The sequence below is a fragment of the Alligator mississippiensis genome, chromosome 1 (assembly GCF_030867095.1).
Source record: "Alligator mississippiensis isolate rAllMis1 chromosome 1, rAllMis1, whole genome shotgun sequence".
Classification (NCBI taxonomy): Eukaryota; Metazoa; Chordata; order Crocodylia; family Alligatoridae; genus Alligator; species Alligator mississippiensis.
In genome coordinates, this window is record NC_081824.1 from 109,570,439 (window position 1) to 109,593,612 (window position 23,174).

Consider the following 23,174-nt stretch of genomic DNA (forward strand, 5'->3'; position numbering starts at 1 on the left):
AACTAGAGTAAATGGCTCTCCCTTAATGTTGTTACAGGCGTACTGCTGTTACAGGGAGGTAGAGTCCCTGCTAAGGCAACCCTGCAGTCAAACAAGTCTAGTATAAGATGACATTGCAGTGAGATTACCATACTGTATAGGCACATACATAGGCTGTTACCTAAACCTCATCATAGTTTTATATAAATATAATATTTATTATATTTCATAAAACAAAACAACACACCTGGAATTAGCCCATGTGTGGTTAGTAATTATTTACCACATGTAATGATTATCCACCTTGAGACAGCCATCTGCTAGTGTTTGTGTCATTGATTTTTGTTTTAAGGGAGTTACACTTTGGCTATTAAGACTTGCATATATTTGGAGATGGCCTGCCTGGGAAATTATTGGGAGGGGAGGGGGGGAGGAAATATTTTTACTGGAATGCAAAGGTTTAGTCATCTTACAATTGGATACATGGAGCAGTGTGCTTTTTTCAGGAGGGGAAATAACTTCACTGTATCATATTTTCACTCTTCTTGAGTACTGTGAGGGTTTCTAACTGACTGGGGGTAGAAAAGAATAGTGACAGACATTCAATATTTCAATAAGTACTGTTTAGCAAAATGTTTTGAAGGGAAGTTTTGTGCCGGGGGCACGAGTCGTTCACGATCAGGTGACAATCTGACCCCTGCATAAGGGATCAGATGAGCATACTTCAAAACAGAGTGTCTTTTGTAACATCTGTCTATGCTGCCTCCCAGCTCTGAGCTGTTTTCAGAATGGGGGGGTGAAGGAGCATAGGGAGCTCAGCCTGCACCGGGGGGGTTTCAGCCCCTGCTGGAGGGTGGGGTGAGTGTATTGGAGCCCCCTTCCCCCTGCCCCCAAGGTGGGGAGGCTCCAATTCAACCACTCACCCTCCAACATCTTCTGAGGAACCCCAAGAATGAGCTCCCTGTGCTCCCTTTCCTCCCTCCTGTTTTGAAAACTTTCCAACCTCACAGGGAGGAGGGGCCATTGCTAGTGGATACCAGCTGCAGGCTCCCAGCCCGCAGCTAGATTCCCCTCCCCCTGGAAACAACAGTGAACTTCTGTTTGGTCCAGTGGATCCTTGTAACTCAGAACACTTCCTGCAAAGCATTCTCAGTTACAGCAGGGAGCTGTACTTCTGCCTGTGCCCTTAGTGAAATCAAGATAAGCTGAAGTTTTCAGGTCAACATAGCAGGGGTAGTTGTTTCTTTGGGGTCTTTTTGGTTTTTTGGTTTTTTTTACATCTTGTAATTATTGTGGTTTATAACACAAGAACATGAGAATTGCCATTTACTGGGCTAGATTATTGGTCCAGTCTCCTGTCATGCAGTGGCAGAGAATGGATGTTGAAAAGGAGAGTGAACTGGGTGAAGCTGATACTAATTGCCAGGTCTTCCTGACAGCCGGGAAAATGAATGACTTCATTGTCTCTTAAGGCTGATACTAATTATCAGGTCTGTTAGTGCCAGCTAGAAAGGTCATTGCTGAGCAAGATGTGGACTCCCTCTCAGAGCCTTCAAAGCATTTTCATGCCTTCCCTCTCTGGTCTCACAGGCCTGAACTACAGCCTTCCATCTCCCCCTATATCCTCCCACCTCGCTGCATTTTCACCTATCCCTTTCAGAACAGTTTTTATGTTATCTACCCATGGCTGCCTGTGTCTACCTTGAGGTCTGATACCCTCTACCTCAGTTTCCAAAACCTGCCTCTCGCTGGTTCTTGCGATATGCTCAGCCCATTGCATTCAGTTCCTAAGAGCATTAATGTGTTACATGTATGGGTAGTGTGATGAAAGTGCATGGCACTGAACGCTATATTTAAAGATGGCCTCTTCCACAAGGAGCTTAAGGCACACGCCTTGTTTGCACTATGGCCTCTTTACCAGAATTTTGTAGAAATCGTAGAGAAGTAGGGCGGGGAGGGACCTCCAGAGGTCATCTAGTCCAGTGGTTCACAACCTTTTTGTACCAAGACTCATTTGTAAACGTTGATGGCTAGTCCGGACCTAGTAAATAGTTTAAGTAGAAAGCAGCCCCTTGGCCCTACCGGTTCCCCTCACTCCCAACCCGCTGCAGGGATGGGGGTGTCCCAAGCTGCCCCTCGCAGGCTGCAACTCTGCCAGCCTGAAGGGAAAACCCGCTGTTTCCCACCTTCGTCTCCTTTAAAGGAGAACCCATTTTTAAAGTTTGTTCGCGGCCCTTTCATATATTCTCAGAACCCACTTTTGGGTTGTGACCCACAGGTTGAGAAATGCTGATTTAGTTCAACCCTCTCCTGGGATCAGCCCTTGCCAAACCATACGCTAACCTTCTAGTAAAACCATTGTCAAGCCTGACACAACGCAAAACGTAACACCCTCACCTGCCACAGGTAACGTAGGGTGACCCTGGCAGCCAACACCTTGCTTCTGTAAAAGGATAATAAATGCTGGAGAGATCCCTGCAGAGACCTGTGCCCTCTGCTACAGAGGATGGCACCCCCCTCACCTTCAGTCCATAGTAATCTGACCATGGGTGAAATGCTTTCCTGACCCCAAATATGGGGATTGGTCTGACGGGGACTGACCTAACCCTGCAAGACCCTGTAACCAGCAACCTCTGGCTTTAGGTCTCAGCAAGAGCAATGGCACACCGCAGTCATGGCCCCAGCAACAACACCCAGCCAGCGCCTCTGAGGGAAGTCTACAGTGTTGCCAGGTGTATGATTATCCTACTTGTACCATCGTTGCAACTCTCGTACAATGCATAATCAATACTAGTAAATGCACTTAGAGCAGATGATGATTTTTGGGGCAGTTGACCGATACAGCACGTGCAAAACCCAAGTCATACTCATAGTCTTAACTGACTCTTGGGTTTGCTGGCAGCACTTTCTTACGCCTACCTGCCTCACAATAAACTAGGGCTTCAGCTTTGATGCAGTTCTCACTGCACAATTACAGTGAACAATGCCACGTAAACAAGACTGATGTGCATGCTTATCTGCATATTTTTCAGTACATGGCAGTTTTTCAGAAAATACCACAATTTGGAGATCCCCAACCGGGCCGCCTACCCTCGCACCCCGGCCCAGTACCGCGCCGTGGCCCGCAGGAGCGCGGCTGCCGGCTCAGGCACCTGCCGGGCGGCTGGCACCCCAGCCTTGCTCAGGGCGCTACGCCTCCTCCCGCCGCAAGGGAGCAGTGACTAGGCGCCGGCTCAGGCTCAACAGCGGTGGCGCATGCGCAGGTGAAGCGGGCTCGGCGAAGCATGCGCACGTGTCTGGGGGGGGTAGGGAGAACGCTAGCGCGGCGCATGCGCAGCTGTGGGGGAGGGGTGCTAGCGCGGCGCATGCGCAGCTGAAACGCACGGGGAGGGGCTTGGCGAAGTGATGGCGGGAGGACGCTACTTGCTGCTGTTGGCGCAGGAGCACCTGGACTTCCGGCTGGCGGTGGGTTCCGCGTGGCGGGGGAGGGGCAGCTGCGTGTATACGTGCGTCACGAGCCACGTAGGGGCCTTTGACGGCGGTACGGGAGAGCCGGGGGGGGGGCCGGAGTGACATGCGCACACGTAGATGCACGCGTATACACGGACGTGTACACGTGCGCATGCATGTACCCACGTGTGTATACACGCGCAGGTGTATGCATGCACACGTGTATGCACACATTACATGCAGGTGTATGCATGCACGCACAAATGTAAGCATGTGTGTATACATGCACAGGTGTACGCATACACAGGTGTATGCCAACATGCGCAGGAGTACGTGCATTTGGGCGTACACACATATGTGTGCACGTGCACAAGGGGTGGGAGGTTGAGCATCCCTGCGGTAGCCTGGCTGGTCTGGGGTCAGCTAGGGCAGGCCAGTGCCTTAGGGATAAGCTAATGTTTCTGGCTGCCGCCCCGCCCCGTCACTTGTCTGTTGGGAACCTTTGGTGGGAGCTGCGCTTTTCCTTCAGGTTTCCACCTAGGCCCACCACCCTTTCAAAATGGAAAGGCTGGACACATGCCCGCCAACCCCTTACTCTCCCCCTGCTGGTGGCACGGCCAGACGGGGTCAGATGTGGGCTGCCCGCTGTGGGCACAGGGCTTATTGCCCTGCTGCCTTTCCGCCGAGAGCCCCATGCCAGTTGCACACTCCCTGCCTGCCCAGCAGCAGCAGGAGGCACAACTGTTCCATGCTGCTGCTGCCGCCACCCCTGCTGTTGCTAGTCAGGCAGGCGGCACCCTGCCATGTCGGCGCAGCCAGCACGGGGCTCCCGGGGGCAGGGAGCCTGCATCTGCCCTGCACACAAATCTGGAGGAGCCTTTATCCCCCACCCTGCGTGTGCCCTGCCCTGGATGAGCCACCTGCGGCTCTGTCCCATGCCGTGCCCAAGGCCCATGCACCACCCTGGTTGGGCAGTGCCCCAACCCCTGCCCCACTTCCTCCCTGTGGGGGCCTCAGACTTTCCCCCCACTCCCTTATGCCCTCTGCATCCTGCTCCTGGCAGCCCCCTGGAGGCTGGAATGCTGCCAGCCTGCAAGGGGAAAACTACTGTTTCCCGCGGATCCCTGCACAAAATGCTGTGAATCCAGGACAGACGCTGTCCCGGAATCGTGCAGCCCGGGACTGGGACTTGTGGCTCCCATTCTGGGACTGTCCAGATGGGTGGTCACCCTATTTCCACCTTTAATTTATTGTTCTGGTTCCTGGTGATATATTTGGTGAGAGTTTGCCATAGCTTTGTGCATTTCTCTGTCAAGAGGTGGTGTTAATGAGATACGTTTATGCAGAGATCTGTAGCAATGTAGTTTATTTTTAGTTTATTCTTCCTAATGACTCTCAGTAATGTTTTTGAGTCTAAGCTTAGTGCCGTGAGCATTTTTTTCATGTATGGTTGTTGTTGTTGCACTTATCTTGGGTACTTTCATAGCCTTCTTACAGTGCAAAATGTTTATTCTCAGGACACCTCTGGAGGTGCAGTTACAGAGCAGAGCAGAGGTGGAGAAGGGCTGTGACCTTTCCTGGACTCACACAGGAAGTTTGTGGCCCAGCAGATCTCCCAAATCTTAAGCAAATTGTTCATACTAGTAGATACCACCTCCCTCTCTGTTTTATAGGTAGAAGCTACAAGTGGTGTTTCATTTACATTTTGATCCTGTAGCTTTTGAAGTGGTGAGAGTGTGTTTAACTAGAATTTTTTCAAGTTAAAGATTGTAAGATTATTGGGAAAAATCTATCCCAAGCAAGGAGTAAAAAAAAACAGCTTGTAAGAAAGTGCTCCAGACTTAACTGGATAAAGGACCGGCCCAAGAAAGATATTACTAATAAGCAAAATGTCTACAAGGAATGGAAAAAAGAGTGGGTTGGCCAGGAAAGCTCTCTCAAAAGCAAAAGATCCAAGTGGGAGTTACCAGAAGTTGAGTTGATTAGGGTCTTGCAGCATATACTCATTAAGAAGCAAAAGGTTCTTCAGCTTGCACCCCAATATATTACTAGATAATGATCGTATTGTCCTATTGTTTGCCTAGTGATAAACTGGTATGGTGTACACACATACTAAACGAACTTGGATGGCTTACTCTAGCAGAAGAAAAGCTTAGAGACAATAGGATCGTTATCTAAAATATTGGGGTGCAAGCACCACACGGATGGGAAAGGTCTATTGTTTATACTAAAGGATAATGTTGGCACAGGAACAAATGGATGCAAGGTGGCCACGAATGAATTTAGGCTGGAAATGTAACCATCAAAGCAAGCAACTTTTAGGGCTGTGCAAAACACCACTGTTTCGTTTTGACTTCTCTTTCACTGTTTCAAAGGGACAGTGTTTCGTTTAGTCATTTCATTTCGAAGCACTGTTCTGTTTCATCAAAACTGTTTTGCTGTTTCAATGTGTTTTGATGTTTTGTCCATAGGCTATAATGGGGAATCATGAAAGTGCCCATAACTTTGTCATTTCTTGCCTGATTCAGATGAAAACTGCAGAGATGGTAGCCCCTTCTGAGGGCATGAAACCTGCCGCCAAGTTTCAAGGAAATAGGTGCAGGTGGTTCTGGGAAACCACACCTCAAGGTCCTGACAAACAAAACTCGTGTGACTTGCCGGCGGTGGCAGTCTTCTGTCATCCTGTGTACCGATCTGGGGGTCTGTACCCCCGGAAGGGCTGTGGTGTTATGCCGGACTCCTCCTGGGGGTGTGGGCCCCTTGGTCTGCGCTCAGGATGACAGGAGGCTGCAACTGGCCACCTGCATCTGGCTCTGGGCGCAGCCTATGCTGGGAAGACTGGTGCTGCAGCTGGCTCTAGGCAGCAGCAGTATCCTCCTGTCATCCCATGCACAGATCTGGGGGTCGAGGCCCCCTGGAAGAGTCTGGCAGCTCTGGGAGGGCAGGTTGAGCTCCGTGGGGGTGGCAGAGCTGCTTGGAGTGCAGCCCTGGTTCTTCCCGCCTCCCACTGCCAGGCTGTACTCTGAGCGGCTCCACCAGCCCCATGTAACTCAGCCTGGCAGCAGAAGAGTCAGTGACGGAGCCACTTGGAGTGCTGCCCTGGTCAGTGGCTCTCCCCTGCCTCCTGCCACCAGGCTCAGCTCTGTGGGGCTGGCAGAGCCGCTTTGAGCACAGCCTGTTGGCGGTAGGTGGGGGAGAGCCAGGGCTGTGGTCTGCCTGGCTCTGCAAGCCCCATGGAGCTCAGCGTGGTGGCGGGAGGTAGAGCACAGATCTGGCTGTCCCCCATCTCCCGCCACCGGGCTGCTTTGAAACGCGAAATGTTTAAAAACTTTCAAAATGTTTTGAGTACCCTCATTTCATTTGAAAGCTGTTTTGAAGCCTTTTGTTTCGTTTCTATTTCACTGTTTTGAGCTTGAAACATGTTGAAACAGCTTTGAAACAAAACACTCATTGAAATTTAACACAGCCCTAAAAAAGAGTAATAGGGCAAAAAAAAAAAAGAGAGAAACCCCTAACTGCAGGAGCTCTTTAAGTCTATGAAAGGAATTATAGAGCAGAGGCCACATCACTTAAGCCAGGAGTTCCTTTCCAGGTGTACAGTCAGAAGAAGAAAGTGACTCCAATGCAGCATGGTTGTCCTATAAGGAGTTCATTAGCAAATGTGGAATATTTGCTCTCCGAACTGGAGAAGTGTAGTTTTTACAGGGATCTTATCCCAAGAGAGAGAATTGTTTGCAAAAGGTGGCCCCCAGATTTTACTTCCATGTACTGAATAGCATTGAAGGACCCCATTGAGTAGTTTTAGGAAAACTCACAGAAACTTTTCTATGGTTAACCTGATGTGTTTTATGAAGCCTAAGTATGTATAATTTAGTGTAGTTTCTGTGTGTCTATAATAACATTTCAGTTTTTCTGACTACTTCTTAAATCAAGACTTGTTTTTTCAGTCTGAGTAGAAGATATCCAATGCACTTTTGTATGATTCTTTGGGGACCATTTTGCAATACATTTTAAGATCTGTTGCAGTATCCTTGTTGGCATCTCTCTCAAGCTTTTTTTTCTGTTGTAGCATTTGTTATCTGTGCATGGTCAGTTTAATCCTGGTAGAATGGTAAGAGATTAATACCTTTGTTTTGTTGTATTAAAAAAATGTCGTGCTTTATTTTCCTTGTAGGAAATAAAGTCTTTGCTTTCTCTTTGTGGTGGACGATTCAGCAATCAGCAAGAAATTCATGTAAATGTAAGTTAAAACAGTATGTTTTACCAGGAAATATATGGGCACTGTACCAAGTAACTCATTTGCTAGTTATATTTTCTTCATTCAATTGCAGTAGCTAAATACATTGCCAGTGTTTAGGAAAGCAGTGCAGCCGTCAAAAACTGTTATTGATTCTGACTTTAAAAAAGCAGTCCTAATGCCTACTTCTTACTTACCATTACTGACCTAATATCTGCTTTTTATATCTGCATGTGATGGTTCAGTCTGTGGGTTTACTCCCTTTCATACCTTTTACAGAATCTAATCTCAAAATAAACAGCACCACATACTGTAAATCTGTTGCTTTTTCTAAAACAATTGAGCAATTAGAATGGAAAGTAGCTGCAGAAGCTAAATGAATTCTCAGTAAATTGTATGTGTAGGATACCTAGAAAAGTGAAGTTAAGGGAAACTACTTACAATTTAAGTTTAGCACTTAAAGAGCATTAAATCTCAGAAGCAGAAAACAATCATAGGGAAATACGCGTAGGCAGGTATTAATTGTCCTTTTGTAGTATTTTTTTGAAGGGTGAATAAATAGGTGGCTGATCCATTTTATCATGTCTCAAATAGTGCATGAGAGAAATATATGTACTATTTCTTTTGCATTTAAGGTCTAAGGTATCAAATTAAATATTACATCCTCATATTTACAGTTCAGTTAACATTAGAATTAGAAAAATAGGTATTCTTGGAGCTTTACTAGTCTATGAATAACCACAATGTGCAGTTTTGATTGCATCATAAATCTCATATAATATCCTCTTCTTAGCACTCTTTTTTTTTTAATTTCAGTCTCCGTTTTGGATTCTTGATATTTCTTCAGAAGAAATGACTAGAGAACTAATGAAACGGACAGTATGTGCAAAGTAAGATGGGAAGTCCAGGAAATCAGAACATACCTCCACCCCATACCTCCTATCATTCTGCAACAAATGCTGCTTTTTAATTTAGCTGCAGAAACTACAAATGTTTTCTATAGACATGGAATAAAATTTGCTTGAAAAGTGTTCCAGTCCTTATTCCTCAGTCTTGCACTGTGTTTATTATTGCACAGTACAGTACTTACTAGTAACAATAATGACCCTATGGTAAAGTTGTGACACATTTAGTTGAATTTTATCATGCTAAATTAGTGAATTTAAAAAAAAAGTAGGTGGGGAGAGACTGAATTCATTTGAGTGTTTGCCATATCTTTTAAAAATCATTTAGGATTTGGAAAAACTGAAAAAAGAGCAAAGAGTAACTGCTTCTTTGCTTCCCCTTCCTGTTTCTGAATTCTGAGTCTTAGATCCGAAGAACTGAAGCACATATCTTTGCAGGGTGTTCTAGGGGAAGGGAATCAGTTACACCACTTCCAAGAGTCCTGCTAGTTTTGGCTACCCAGATGGGATAACATTGCCATTTTGCTTTTCAGACCAAGGCTATAAGCCCGAGTCCTGTGAATAGGTACTTTGCAAACCATACTCAAAGATACGGGAATAGGAAGCCTGATGTGTGAATGTTTGTTGTACTTATTCTGCATACGACAACATGTGGTTATAGTTATATTTCTTGTGAGAGTGGATTGTACTTCAAATAATACTGATGGGACATTGTGGAAGTATGACACGGCAAAGCAATTATTAAAGGTCACCAAAGAGTGAGGGTGATTTCAAGAAATGCAGTTTTTGTACTACAGTAAAAGCTCTGTTATCCAGCATCCCCTGTGAATGGGGGATGCCGGATAACAAAATATGCCAGTTAATCGAGCAGCCCCTTGCCTGTTTGGGCTGCCGCTTCTCCCGCCATGCCTGGGGCATTGCCACCCCTCCTGAGGCCCTGTGGGCCCCACAGGACAGGGAGGCGGGCCCCGTGCAGCCTGTTAACGCCCATGGACTGTGGGGGCTTGGCAGTGCAGGCTGCTTTGCCCCGGGGGCAAAGCAGCCTGCACTGCCTGTGGGGGCTCGGAGAAACCGGAAGTGCCACGGTGGGCACTTCCAGTTTCACTTTGCCTTTCAAGCCGGCATGCCAGTTAACGGAGCATGCTGGCTTGTAAGGTGCCGGATAATGGAACTTTTACTGTATTAAAGAAAAAATTAATTACTTTGAAGACCCCTTTAAAAACAGGAAAGTGAGATTTCAAGTGAATTGCTAAGCATGAAAGTGAGGTAGCAATTTTTCTGTGTTGCTAGCAAAAAGTGTGTTTAAAAAATGTGAATCAAAACTCATGGCAGAGGTGATATCTTTTATTAGACCAACTAGATATTTGCCAAAAAAAATTTTTATTTGCAAGCTTTTGGGCACAGGCACCCTTCTTCAGGCGTAAGAGATTGCAAAGATTGTAAAAGTTCTACTAAGTAGAAATGAGAATTCATATTTCACAGGAGAGCTGCAGGTGTGGTAAAGTCTCCTGTTTGGAACAGTTCATTTTGTACAGATTAGGCTCGGAGAAAAGTTGGAAAAGTCTTTTTACTTCAAAGTTGTCTGGTGGTAAGTAGGATGTAGAATCGTATTTCCTTCTGGTTATGATGTTTCATATGCGTATATGTATGTATCTATGAACTTTGCAGTAGGAGTGTAAATCAGAAACTAAGTAGGTCTTAATAGGCACCCCCTGAACATTAAATTACAATGCAAAGATAAATACTACAGTTCTGCTTAATACTATTTGTAGTATCAGTAATTCTGTAACTCTAGCTATAAGCGGTGTTTAAAAATCTCACAATGGGGATAGATGCACAATGTTTTGACTAGGAATAGTGAACTCGTCAAAACTAATCTGTTTTCTGGGGCAAATGCAGATTAGAAATGTAGCTTCCAAGTTTAGTAGGGGAACACTCTTAATAAAATGGCACACTTCGGGGCTGAGATCCTTTTGTTACTGTTAAGTCATGTGTAGCTCGCTTTGTGGGCTAGAACCTTTGAGCTTTTTGAAGAATTTCCTCATGTTTCAGACCTTTATTTCAAAGAGAAAGTGCTACATGAAGTAAGCTATTCCTACAAGGGTTTTTACTATATGTGCTGCACTGTGAATGCACAGTAATTATGTGCAAATATACAACAAGCAATACCCAAATTATTTCCATAACTAAAAGGAGATTCTTTACATTCTTTACAAGGCCACTGGGTTGAAATATTTGGATACTGGAAAAAAGATCATGTGTTTCTATGACTAAACCAAAGGAGCCACTATAATAGATTGTCTACCCTTCTACATTCCAAGAAGAATTAGTTTGCTAAACCTAACCATTTAGAAAGCAAAGGGGATTCATTGAAAGGTGTTTAAAATAGTAGTGATCTGGGTTAAAACAGCAAAAGATAAAATGTTAAAATGGAGTAAGAACCAGTTGCTATTCCCTTATACCTTGGGCATTACTGTGGAACAAAGTACTACTCAGATGGTACATCTATGCAAGGCGTTTACTGCAGGACTGACTAATTCAACGCCTTGGCATCTACATATGTTCCCCTATTGAGGTGCAAGAAACTAATAAACCCCACTGCTGAGTAGTACTCATAAATATAAGTACTACCCTGCTGCAGAGTTTTTTTGCATGCAGCAGTGCACATGTAGACACTGACTTGGCTGGCTGGGACACGAGGGTGGTTCAGTGCAGGGGCTGCTTGCCACCTAGCCCTGTACTGAAGCACCCTCGTGCCCCAGGCAGCACATTGAGCCAGGCTGGAGCAGCCCTGGGCTGTCAGGCTGACTCAGAGTGCCATGCCAGCCAGGGCTGTTCTACGTGGGCTCCATGTGTGCTGCACATGAATAAACTCTGAAGCTGATTGTTTGAAGTTAATTTCTTGTGGGTGCACATTCAAACAGCATACCCAGGAGCAAAAAAACTCTGGAGCTTGTTTATTTCTGTGTACTAATTGCACTTGTAGATACACCCAGAGACAGTGAAATAATACTTAAACATTTTGTAATAAGTTAAGAACAGAATTCTAGCCTTTATTTTATTTCTTGACTTTTTAAAGAAGAGTGAATTTTTGTTTGTGAATCTCATAATTGTTTCCATTGAATTTAAGCAAAGAATATTTTGGTAGCATTTCATAGGGCATCTTGCAAGAGAGAGAACTTTACTGAGACCCTCATTCAGGAAACATCTTGATTCAGAACAATACCTAAGAACATGTCTAAGCATTCTCCTGAATCTGGCCAAAATGCAATGGGCAGAAATAATCACTGTGAAATAGGATGGTTTTTTATAAGGCATTATTTTCTTTGCTGAAAACAACCTAATAGTTATGCAATTTCCAGGTCTATATTTGAACTGTGGGGTCATGGAAAATCTGCAGAGGAGCTGTATACATCTCTGAAGAACTACCCGGTAGAAAGAATGGTATGAATATCAAGAATATGGCTGATAAATTTCAGTCACCAAAGGTAGTATTGCAGGCTGTACTAACCAAAAGTGTTTTGTTTTATTTTAGCTTCCATATCTACAGTCAGATTCTACGTACAAAATAGGTATTCATACTTTTAACAAAACACTGACGCAAGTGGAGAAAATAAGAAAGATAGATGTAAGTGGATTTTTTAAAAGTAAAACTTACATATGTGTCATCAGTTTGTGCTAGTTCTAATATATTAAGACACTTGCTCTTACGGGGTTTTCAAAAACATCTAAGGGAGTTAGCCACCCAAACCCATTAAAATAGAGTATGAGTTTTAATTCTTCACACAAGACTTCTTTGAACATCTGAGCCTTTGCACTTTTTATAGAAGATCTCAGAAGTTTTTACTGCAAGGAGAAACAAATAGTGTTGTTGCAGTTGTACAGGCTAAGTTGACAGTTAAGATCAGTGATCAAAATTGATAACTAAAAATAGGCTTATGACTTCTGAACACTGTCCCTCTGGAAATTTGGCCACTTATGCAGATGTTTTATTGGGCATTTGTATTCAGAAAACTTTCAGAGGCTCACCCCAGTCCTACAATGAACTAGATGCAAAGTTGTGAATAATCTTCTGATAAACAGCTCTGTGCTAAATCTGCTGGACCCTGTTCCCTACTCATAATCCTAATAGTGCTCTTATCAAGAACTGCCAGATGAGTGTTAGTGTTTATGTATTTCTGTTCTTTGTTACACCAGTATTGACCACTGCTACTTAAGACTGCAAAATATTTCCATTATAACCACTTATAATAAATATCTTTTTCAAATGTTAATTTGTTGCGAATAAATTTTTCAGTATTAATGATAACATTTTTATTGGTGTTGGGCTGCAGTGAGCAAGGTTGAGCAATATTTCTTCAGCTGTTTTTCAGTTATTGGGTTGTGTATGTGGTTAGGAGTGGGAGAGCCCTTTTTTCATTAGTATGGCTAGAGTTTTTCTAAGAGACTACAGGAAATATGGCTATATTCAGAAACTTGATATATCCATACTTCTTACTGAGGTTTGGAATTTTTGGCTTGACTTGGTTATAAAATGTTTTTTAATATGAAAATTGTTTGATTAGTAAGCAACAAAACAAGTGGAGGCATGAACTTTAATAAAAAAATCAGTGGATTCTGGTGTCTCAATGTAAAATTAGTCAGATTTCTTTGTGTCAGAGAGAAACTAAAGAGTGCGGTTTCACTTTTGGTAAGTGTTAAAATCTTAAACAGATGTTTTCTTGAATTTACTATTTTAAAATTTGCACCAACTTCCCCTTGCTTATACAGGCTTTAGAATTTTTACCATTTGGTGGGAAAGTGAACTTAAAGAAGCCAGAACATGTGTTCTGGATTTTGGAAGATTATGGAATGGATCCAAACAACATTCCAGAGGACCCTCTGCATTTGTATTTTGGTAGATGGGTGAGTAATAAATCTACTCATTAATTAGTGTTAGATGATAATTCAAATATATCCAGAAAAATACAAATCCTAGCATTATTTAAACTTCCTTTAAAAAAAAAAAAATGTAAGAAAATTTGAAACTTTTTATTTTTTAATAAATTTGATCAGTTTATCTCTGCCATTGTGTACAGGATTGGTAGGCCACAATTATGGAGGTTTCTTACCACAAGTAGGAAAACGCAAGTTAATATATCAGGTAATTCAAAGAGTCAAGGTGTCTCTTAGAAGAGGAGAGTCATTGGGAGCATGATCAATTACGGTGTCCTTATTTTTCTATTTTTTCAGCAGCTCTAACAGTGCAAAGGATCTGATTGATTAATCAGTCCCCACAGTTAATCCACCCTTCAGCAGAGCATGAAGTCCTGAAAGGCCCACCCCTTGGGTTATTGGCCCAGAGAAGAACATGAGAGAGTGGAGGGGGATGGCTGTAACAGCATTTAGTGTCACATTTTCAGCTTTTCTGAACAGCTCCTTGAAGCCATATGGAATGGTTTGCAGATTTGGAAGTCCTGAGGCAGTGTTAATCCAGCTTCATGATTCATAGCAGCCCACAGTTAGTATTTCAGTAGGATGTTCAAAAAACAAGAGCTATTTTTACTTTCCACCTCGCTCTGATTTGTGTTTTATCTGAGGCTTGGGGTCTTTGTTTCTGAAGCTAAGAAGGGGATATTTGCACAACAGAACATTGGCAGTGCTGGTAATTGACCACATCTACACTATGCAGTAAATGTAACCATTTTTTTTAAAACTGGCTATGCCATGACTATCTGACCTGTTTACATTAATTAAGCATGTTCATTATAAATTTTCAGCTATATTCAATTCATATTATGCCATTAGGTTTGTATCAGTGCATTCTGGGAAACTGGCTTATTCTTTCATACTGCTTCAGCAGAAATGGTGCTTATGCTCTAAGTGTGCATTATGTGAGGAGGCATTTCTGCAACGACAGTTGGAAGGAAAGAGAATCAGCCAACCTAGTGATACAGAGATGGTTAGGGGCTGTGCCACATAAACCAGTTTAAAGCTCTGATTGCAGGAAGGCAATTGTGAAGGCCTGTTTGTCATTACCTGTCAGTTACTGAGAGTATTGTCCAGGTCTGTCATTAATGTAAGATGGCTTTGATTTGTGGAGATGCTGTAAACCACTCTGGTCCCAGCTGTGGTGGTTCTCTGAAAATGTTTAAAATAGCAGCAGAAAACAGACTTCTGTGGCTTGTTTACCTGGTTTGGCTAAGATCAGTAAATGCTAAGATAGTGTTCTGACTTCGTTTGTGCTGTGGGTCCTCCCCAACCTGTGTTAGAAATAAGAAAATTGAAAGTTTTAGGATTTTTTTCCTCTAAGTAAATTGTTGAAGCCAGCGTGCTTGCCGGCAGCGCATTCTATCTGGCCTGTGGGACCTCTAAATTTTTTTGAAAATTAATTTTTATCTGCCCCTTGCTGCCTGTCAAAGATGACAGGCAGCCAGTGGCAGCAGGACCCACTGGAAGCCTGTGGCTAAGCAGCAAAGCCAACCCAGTCCCCCCCTGCTCCCCTCCCACCCTCAGCCCCAAACCAGAAGCTTCTGCAGCTTCTGGCTGTGTGAACCCCCACCCCTCTCCCTCCGTCCGAGCGGGCAGTAAGGAAAGATTGGACTGGAGGGGGTGGGGTCGACACCACTGGAACAGCCCAGTGGCCAGGAGTCCCATGGTGCTTCCTGGGCCAAGCTAGAAGCAGGGGGGAGGGGGGCTGGAAGGTGGGAGCAGTGGGGGGTGGGGCAGGGGGGAGCCATGGGCCATGGAGAGTGGTGTGAGGAGGGGCGGGGGCTGCAGGGAGTGGCGGGAGCATGCACCACTCAGCTGCTTCTGCTCACTGGTGCCGACCTGGCCAGGCCCATCTTGTCCTGAGCAGCACACAGCAAAGCAGTGCCTGGGCCAGCTTTCCTGCATGCCACTCGGGACGGGACAGGTCCAGCCAGGTCGGCACCAGCGAGGAGAAGAGGAGGCTCAGCCGACTGAGCCAAGTGCTGCTCAGGACCAGCTTGGCCTGGCCAGTGCGGTATACAGCTCAGCCGTGCCTTCCCTTACCTCTGCCGGCCAGTCCCAAAAGGCACGTGGCTCAGCCACTGCTTCTCATTGCTGGCGCCCTCCTGGCTGGGCTGAGTCCATCCTGAGTGGGACGTGGGGAAGCAGCGACTGGGCTGGCTTTGCTGTTGAGCCTCATGCAGTTTTCATGCACTGCATGGGATGGACTGGGCTGGGCCCAGCTGGGTTGGCACCACCAAGGCAAAGCCGTGGTGGAGCCTGTGTTTAGCAGTACACAAGGAAGCGGCATGCAGCTCAGACCAGCTGGCTCAGTTGGCACTTCTCTGTGCCGGTGCCGACCCAGCCGGGCCCATCCTGTCCTGAGCAACATGCATCAAAGCCAACCCAGCCACTTTTTTCCTGCATGCTGCTCAGAATGCGATGGGCCCAGCCGAGTTGACACCGGCAAGAAGCAGTGGCTGAGCCATGTGCCACTTGGGACTGGATGGGCCAGGGCAGCGGAGGTAAGTGTGCAGCTGTTCCCAGAGTCCCGGAGGCTCCTGCCGCGGCCCGGGGGATTTTGTGCCGCTTGCACTGTGCCCAGTGTGCACAGAAGCTGAGCTGGGAGCCCCCCAAGCCTGGTGTTCTGCCCCTGGCAGGCAGCATCCTCTTGTGGGCAGGGCAGTTGTGCCCCGTCCCATGGAGTTGTGTGGGCTAGGCTGGGCTCCACCTTGGGTGCCACTGTGGGCCCAGCTGCGGCCTGAGCCTGTGGAGCTCTGGGGCAGGCCCCGCTCCCCTCCCAGCCCCACCTCTCCGTCGGCGGCCACCTTCCCAAGGGCCTGGCGTGGCTGCGCCAGCCTACCCGCGGTGCCTGCTCCTGCACCTGCCTTTCCCCCCTATGAAGTTTTATTTATTGTCATCAAGTTCAGAATTTTTAGAAAACCTGGTATTTACCATAAAAAGAAACGTTTATGATTATTAACTATATTAATAATGCAGTGCATCCTGCCATATACCCCGCCCCAGTTTTGGTTTTTTTGGCATGCCAGCACTCCAGCACCTTACAAGGGTAAACATCATGGCTTTTTCTGCACTCTGGCCAAAAAATGTTGCCTGCCTCTGCAATAGACCATGTGACAGAATGTAACTTTCAGTTCCAGGGCCATACTACCCCCTCCCAAAAGGAGTACTTCTGGGGACAAGGGGAGGGACTTCTGGTGAGAAAGGGCAGGGATTAGGGGGCAGGACTTCTGGCCACAACGTGGTGACCAGGGGGCAGGGCAACAGGGGGCGGGGCTACCCATGCAGCCCTTGACAGCTCACCAAAATTCGTGAAGTGGCCCTCCAGCCGAAATAATTGCCCATACTGGTTTAGACCTATGTTTTGAACTGGGACCTTAACATGAAGCTAGCATTGTATATATGTCTAACCATGCATTTTCATTCCTCAACATCCTTGGAATTTTGTAAGTTTAACCTTACTTCAGAATTTGCGAGACTTACAATGGCTGGTTTTGGCAAGAGCTCTACAATTTGTTTCACCTTTAGTTACAGTTGTTTCCTCAACCTAAAGTCTATTATGGTGACTTTCTGTCTGAGAATTGTAATGGTAGGCCATCTCTTCCTAAGACAGGAATCTCAATTTTATTTTTTCAGTGAATTTAACCCAGGTACTGGGAAGAGAATGAAGAGTGTCTGCTGTTTTAATTGTGGGGTAGTGTAACATATGCCCGGTATTCCTGTTATTTCTAAAGATATTTCTAAAGACTCTGTCTTTCTCTTTTAATGTGTTTACAGATTGCTGATGGCCAAAGGGAGCTTATTGAATCGTACAGTGTAAAAAGAAGACATTTTATTGGGAACACGAGCATGGATGCCTGCTTATCTTTCATTATGGCAAACCATGCAAGAGTAAAAGCAAATGATGTTGTGTTTGATCCATTTGTGGGAACAGGTAACTTTTTTCCTGCTGTGGGGATAAAATAAAAAACAATATTTTGCTTGTGGGCCTTACATAAAAAATAGGGACCTACCAAATGCACAATTTTGCGATTTTCATGGAAACCAGGAATTTGGTCGGTCCCCCGTGAAAAAACCTGGTCCCTGTAAAAAAAAGTGCAGGGATCACAAAAAAGCAGGAAAAGGGTGGGGGTGGAGCTGTAAACCGAGGTGGGAAGCACTGCATCCTGAAGCACAGGGGAAAGGGGGGAGGAGATTTTCACAGTGGAGCATAAGTGTCACTCCCTCCCCATGCATCTGCCAGTCCTGCCCCTCCCTGGACATTGACGGATGACCATCTGTCAATCTCCAGAGAGGGGCAGGAGGGTTCCTTTTGATTGACCAAGTAACCTCAGAAGTCCCATCCCTATCCTAGCCACCTGTCAGTCTCTGGGGAATGGCAGGATTCTGGGGTCCCTTGGCCAATCAGAGGCATGGGGCCCCCCCAGCATGCTCCACTGTGAAAATGGTGCCTGACGCCACGTCAGGATCACAAAATCCAGAGGCAGCCTCTGTGAATTAGGTAGGACCCTAATAAATAAACTGTTTGGGCCATGGACAGTCTTTTTGTTTCATAGGGCAGGTGCTTGTAGTTGCAGAAGACTTAAATCATTTTGTTAGAAAGGTAAAACAAAGTCTCTTGATTCTTGATGTCCCTCTTATCATTTTTCTAACAATGCTACTAGAAAAATGAGAAGAGGTAAATAAAAAAATCTAGATTCTGGATCCCAGTTCAGGTGCCACTTAGTTGCTTAGGTTTCTAAACAACTTTTGAAAACAGAATTTAGGCTCTGAAGCCCCCCGGAGCTTCTGAGAATGCTGCTTCTTAATATTTTGAAGAGGTGTCATTAGGATGGTTGTGAAGGTTTTAATGGTAACCCTAACAATACATGCCAATATAGCTATTAGAGCATAATTTTCAAGGATGAAAATAAGTTCTTTCTCATCTCATTTCCTGAAGGCAACATAACAGAACTGGAAATATTTTCACTTCTGGCTGAGCTTTTGCTCATAAGCCAGTAGGGGGAGCCCTTATTCCATTTATTGTATCATTGGCATGGCGTGCAAGTAGATTTTCTTGAGACATATTTGTCCTGTCTGTAATTGAAATAGAATATCCTGTGTGCTGGGATGTATCGTTTGATCACATACGAGTTTCTCTGTGAACTTTTATCAGGTTCTTGAAAGGAATAATAAAAGATATAAATGAAGTATGGCGAGAGATGTTACTTACCTGGATTTCATAGATTCATAGATGTTAGGGTTGGAAGGGACCTCAATAGATCATCGAGTCTGACCCCCTGTTCAGATGACCCCAGCTAGATGCCTATCTAACCTCCTCTTGAAGACCCCCAGGGTAGGGGAGAGCACCACCTCCCTTGGGAGCCCATTCCAGACCTTGGCCACTTGAACTGTGAAGAAGTTCTTCCTAATGTCCAGTTTAAATAGCTTATGGCCGTTATTTCTTGTAACCCCCAGGGGTGCCTTGGTGAGTAAAGCCTTACCAATTCCCTTCTGTGCCCCCATGGTTCCTTTCTGTGCCCCCATTTCACTAAGCTTTGTTGGGTTAAGAAGGCAATAGGTGAACTAGATGTGATTTAAAGGTATTTTTTCTATTGCGTGAAAGGAGAAATTAGTTCAGGTATCTAGAAGGGTTCACAATTCATGGCAACAAATCATTATGGAAAAAAATAGACCAAGAGGCAGCTTTTTTCATCTGTTTGTGAAATAGAAAATATCCTATGTGATGTCCATGCTTCCATACAGTAGAGAAGGTTTGTTAGTTGCTTGTTTTATATCAGAATAATGTTTATGTACACACAGAACTTATCTGGGCACATAATAAATGCTTCTTAAACGTCTTTGTTTTTGTTCCTATTTCCCCATGTGTGAGGAACAGTACTTTCTGAAGGGTTGAGGAAATATATTTCCTCATGTATGTGCATTCATCTTACTGCATTATTGGTATTTTTTTAAAAAGTTAAATGGATGCTGCAAGGCAGTTATTAGGAGAATTCACTTTCTTAGAGAATCAAATTTAGAGAACTGAGCACCAAGGGTAAATCGGAAGAGAGTTTATGCAGTAATGGTGACAGTACAAAAGTTCAAGACGCATGCTGTATCATTAATCTTATATACCATGTGATTTGGTTTAAAGTGGCTTTTGCATAAAAGCTAGAAGCAATTTCATATGGGTATGAATTTTAACTGTTGCATTTTGCTTACAAAGAACACAACAATAAATGAGCCTGGAATTGAAGTGTATGACCATTGCAGGTTTCTGACAGTAATACATATGGTGGTACAGAATGTGTATGTGTGTGCGCTGCATATGTGTGTATAGGAATTAACTTTACTTGAGAGTCTTTTTCATTTACTCATAGACTTATTAGAGGAAATTCCTAAACTAGATACTCAAGCTAAGAGAGGTCCCCAACAAGTCTCTGTTGTAGGCCAGAAAATGGTATTGTACCACTAGGAAATAACTTTTTCCATACACTCAAAGTGATGTAGTGAATTCAAGCTTGTTAGTTTGGAGAGTAACATATAAAAGACTTAAAAGATACATTTGCAAAAAACTATTTCTAGTCAGAGTCTTTGCTTAGGTGAGATTTGATATCTGCCCCTGTTTTTTCCTGATTTTTAAAAAGAGAAGCCAAATTAAAACAGTCTTGAAACATTCTCTTTTCTTGGGCCAAGTTCATTTTTCATAGTGAGTAAAATTACTGACCTTTTACAATGTTGGGCAATTAGACCTTGCTCTTGAGAGGAGAAATTCTTTTGATAAGGTTGAATTAAGAGGCATAATTTCTATTGCAAAGCAGAATTTACAGTCCCTGTTATTTCTTCTATGTAGTATGTATGGACACTCAAACTGTGTAAGTTTTTCTGACGTTTTTCACAGTTATGGAGAAGGCTCAGAACCTGGCAGAAAAAAATAAATCTTTTATCTGGATACCATACACTGTCCTCCTGAACAAGCTGCTTTTGTTGTCTAGAAATTTTTTACCATAATTGAAAAACGCTTGCTCTTGTTTGACAAATGAAAACTGCTTCAAAATTTGCAAATGGTAGGATTTTTTTCTCTTTGATATAATTTCTGTACGGTGGTTACATAACTGTTTGCATGATTGTACTCAATGAGTAGTCATCATTCCTTCAGTGTCTTGGTGGGAGATGTTGTAGACACTCCAGAGTAGGGCTAAGATCCAGGTTGACCTGAATAGGCTGGAGAAGCGGTCTGCAGTTAGTCAGATGAGATGGAACAAGGTCACTTGAGATGGAATAATTGCATGCATAAATACAGACTCATATATAAATGAGCGGCTAGGCTGCAGTACTGCAGAGAAGGATCTAGGAGTTAAAGTGGACTATAAGCTGATTATGAGCCAAAGATGTGCTCTTGTTGCAAAAAAAAAAAAATGCCAACAGTGTTCTGGGTTATATTAATAGGAGTGTCATTTGCAAGTCAAGGGAAGTGATTCTTTTGCTCTATTCATCACTGGTGAGACCTCACCTGGAGTACTGTTCCCAGTTTTGAGATCCACAGTTCACGAAGGGTGTGGCCAGTTTGGAAAGTCCGGCACCGAGCAGTAAAACTGATTAGGGTCCTGGGGGCAAGACTTATGAAGAAAGGCTGAAAGAACTAGGGTTATTTAATATGGAGAAGAGAAGCCTGAAGTGGGAATTTGAGAGTTCTGTTCAAATACCTGAAGGGCAGCTATGGAGAGCATTGAAATGGGGTTTCCTCCCATTTCCTGTAGGGACAGGACTAGGAGCAATGTCTTCAGGCTTCAGCAGGGGGAATGTAGGTTGGAGATTAGGAGGAACTTTTTGACTATGAAAGTGATCAAGGGCTGGAACAGGGTATCTAGAAAAATTGTGGAATTCCATCAAGAGCAGGTTATTCATAGATTCATAGACATTAGGGCTGGAAGGGACCTCGGAAGATCATCGAATCCAGCCCCCTGCCCCAAGGGCAGGAAGTCAGCTGGGGTCATAGGATCCCAGCAAGATAAACATCCAAATGTCTCTTGAAGGTGTTCAAAGTAGATGCTTGAACCACCTCCGGTGGCAGTCCATTCCAAACCTTGGGGGGCTCAGACAGTAAAGAAGTTCTTCCTTATGTCCAGCCTGAAACAGTCATGGAGGAGTTTGTGACCGTTCGACCTTGTCATCCCTTGGGTGCTCTGGTGAACAGATGTTCCCCCAGATCCTGGTGAGCACCCCTGATAAACTCACAGGTGGCCACCAGATCACCCTTGAGCCTGCGCTTTTCCAGACTGAAGAGTCCCATGGCTCTCAGCCTGTCATCATAAAGTCCGTTTTCCTGACCTCTGATCATGCATGTGGCTCGCTTCTGCACTCTCTGAAGCTTCTTCACATCTTTTTTGAATTGTGGAGCCCAAAACTACTCCAGCTGTGACTTCACCAAGGCCGAGTACAATGGGAGAATGACGTCCTGGGATTTGCTTGAGAAGCATCTATGGGGGCAAGCCAGTGTTTTGCTTGCTTTACTAGCTGCAACATCACACTGAAGGCTCATGTTCACCTTGTGGTCAGTCATGACCCCCAAGTCCCTTTTGTTCGTAGTGCTAGTCAGCATAGCACTGCCGAGCCTATTAGCATGCTGCAGGTTTTTCCTCCCAAGGTGGAGAACCTTGCATTTTTTGGTATTAAACACCATCAGGTTCTTGTCTGCCCATTTCCTGAGCCTGTCAAGGTCTGCTTGGATCACCCTCCTGTCCTCAGGTGTGGATGCTTTACCCCAGAGTTTGGTGTCGTTGGCGAATTTGACCAGTCCACTTCTGACACCAATGTCTACGTCATGTTAAATAGTATAGGCCCTTGGACAGAGCCTTGAGGAACCCCACTGGTCACGGGGCACCACCACCACGATTGACTTCCGTCAACCACCACCCTCTGGGTCCTACTGCAGAGCCAATTCCCCAGTCAGCAGATCGTGGTGAGGTGGAGGCCGCAGTTAGCCAGGTTTGCCAAGAGGTGATTGTGGGATATCAGAGCAAAGGCTTTTTTAAAGTCAAGGTATATGACATCAATCTCTTCTGCTTGTCCAGGTGATAGTTCATCTGGTTGTAAAAGTAAATAAGATTGGTCAAGCAAGACCTACCCGCAACAAACCTGTGCTGGCTATCCCTCAGGATGTTGCCATTGGCCAGTCTGTTGAGTATGGTCTCTTTGATAATCTTTTCCAAGACCTTCCCCGGGATAGAGGTCAGGCTGATGGGCCTGTAGATTAGACAGACACTTGGCAAGGATGGTTTAATCAGGGGCAATCCTGCCTTGAGCAGGAGGCAGAACTAGATGACCTTGTGAGGTCCCATTTTCCTATGATCTTTGATTCAAATCCCAGAGGGTAGCCAAAGTTACTCCTGTAATAAGGAGTATGGGAAATAGACCTCCCATTAAAAGGCACCATCATTCATTTATTAGATCCATCACCTATAATGTTTCAAGGGCACAGTGAGGTTTTATTATACCCATTCTTTGCTTTTGTTTAACACAGTGGGTTAAGGTACAGACCAAATTAAGGTATTTAGCTTCATTATATCCATTAGGTACAGGGCATATTCAGACTCTGTAAAGTAAGAGACTTGTTGTTGCTAGTTTTTATATCTCATGTATTCCTTTTT

General features: G+C 44.6%; 1 protein-coding gene across 1 annotated transcript in view; it reads left to right on the forward strand.

Annotated features, from left to right (window-relative positions):
• The first annotated feature begins 3,340 nt into the window (after positions 1-3,340).
• TRMT11 (tRNA methyltransferase 11 homolog) overlaps positions 3,341-23,174 on the forward strand; it is a 48,152-nt gene continuing 28,318 nt past the window's right edge. The window contains exons 1-7 of the mRNA XM_006266644.4: positions 3,341-3,444; positions 7,604-7,669; positions 8,483-8,556; positions 11,934-12,015; positions 12,107-12,199; positions 13,342-13,476; positions 17,320-17,476. Coding sequence (XP_006266706.1) covers positions 3,385-3,444; positions 7,604-7,669; positions 8,483-8,556; positions 11,934-12,015; positions 12,107-12,199; positions 13,342-13,476; positions 17,320-17,476 — 667 coding nt within the window. The 5' untranslated portion in view covers positions 3,341-3,384. The remainder of the gene's footprint in view (positions 3,445-7,603; positions 7,670-8,482; positions 8,557-11,933; positions 12,016-12,106; positions 12,200-13,341; positions 13,477-17,319; positions 17,477-23,174) is intronic.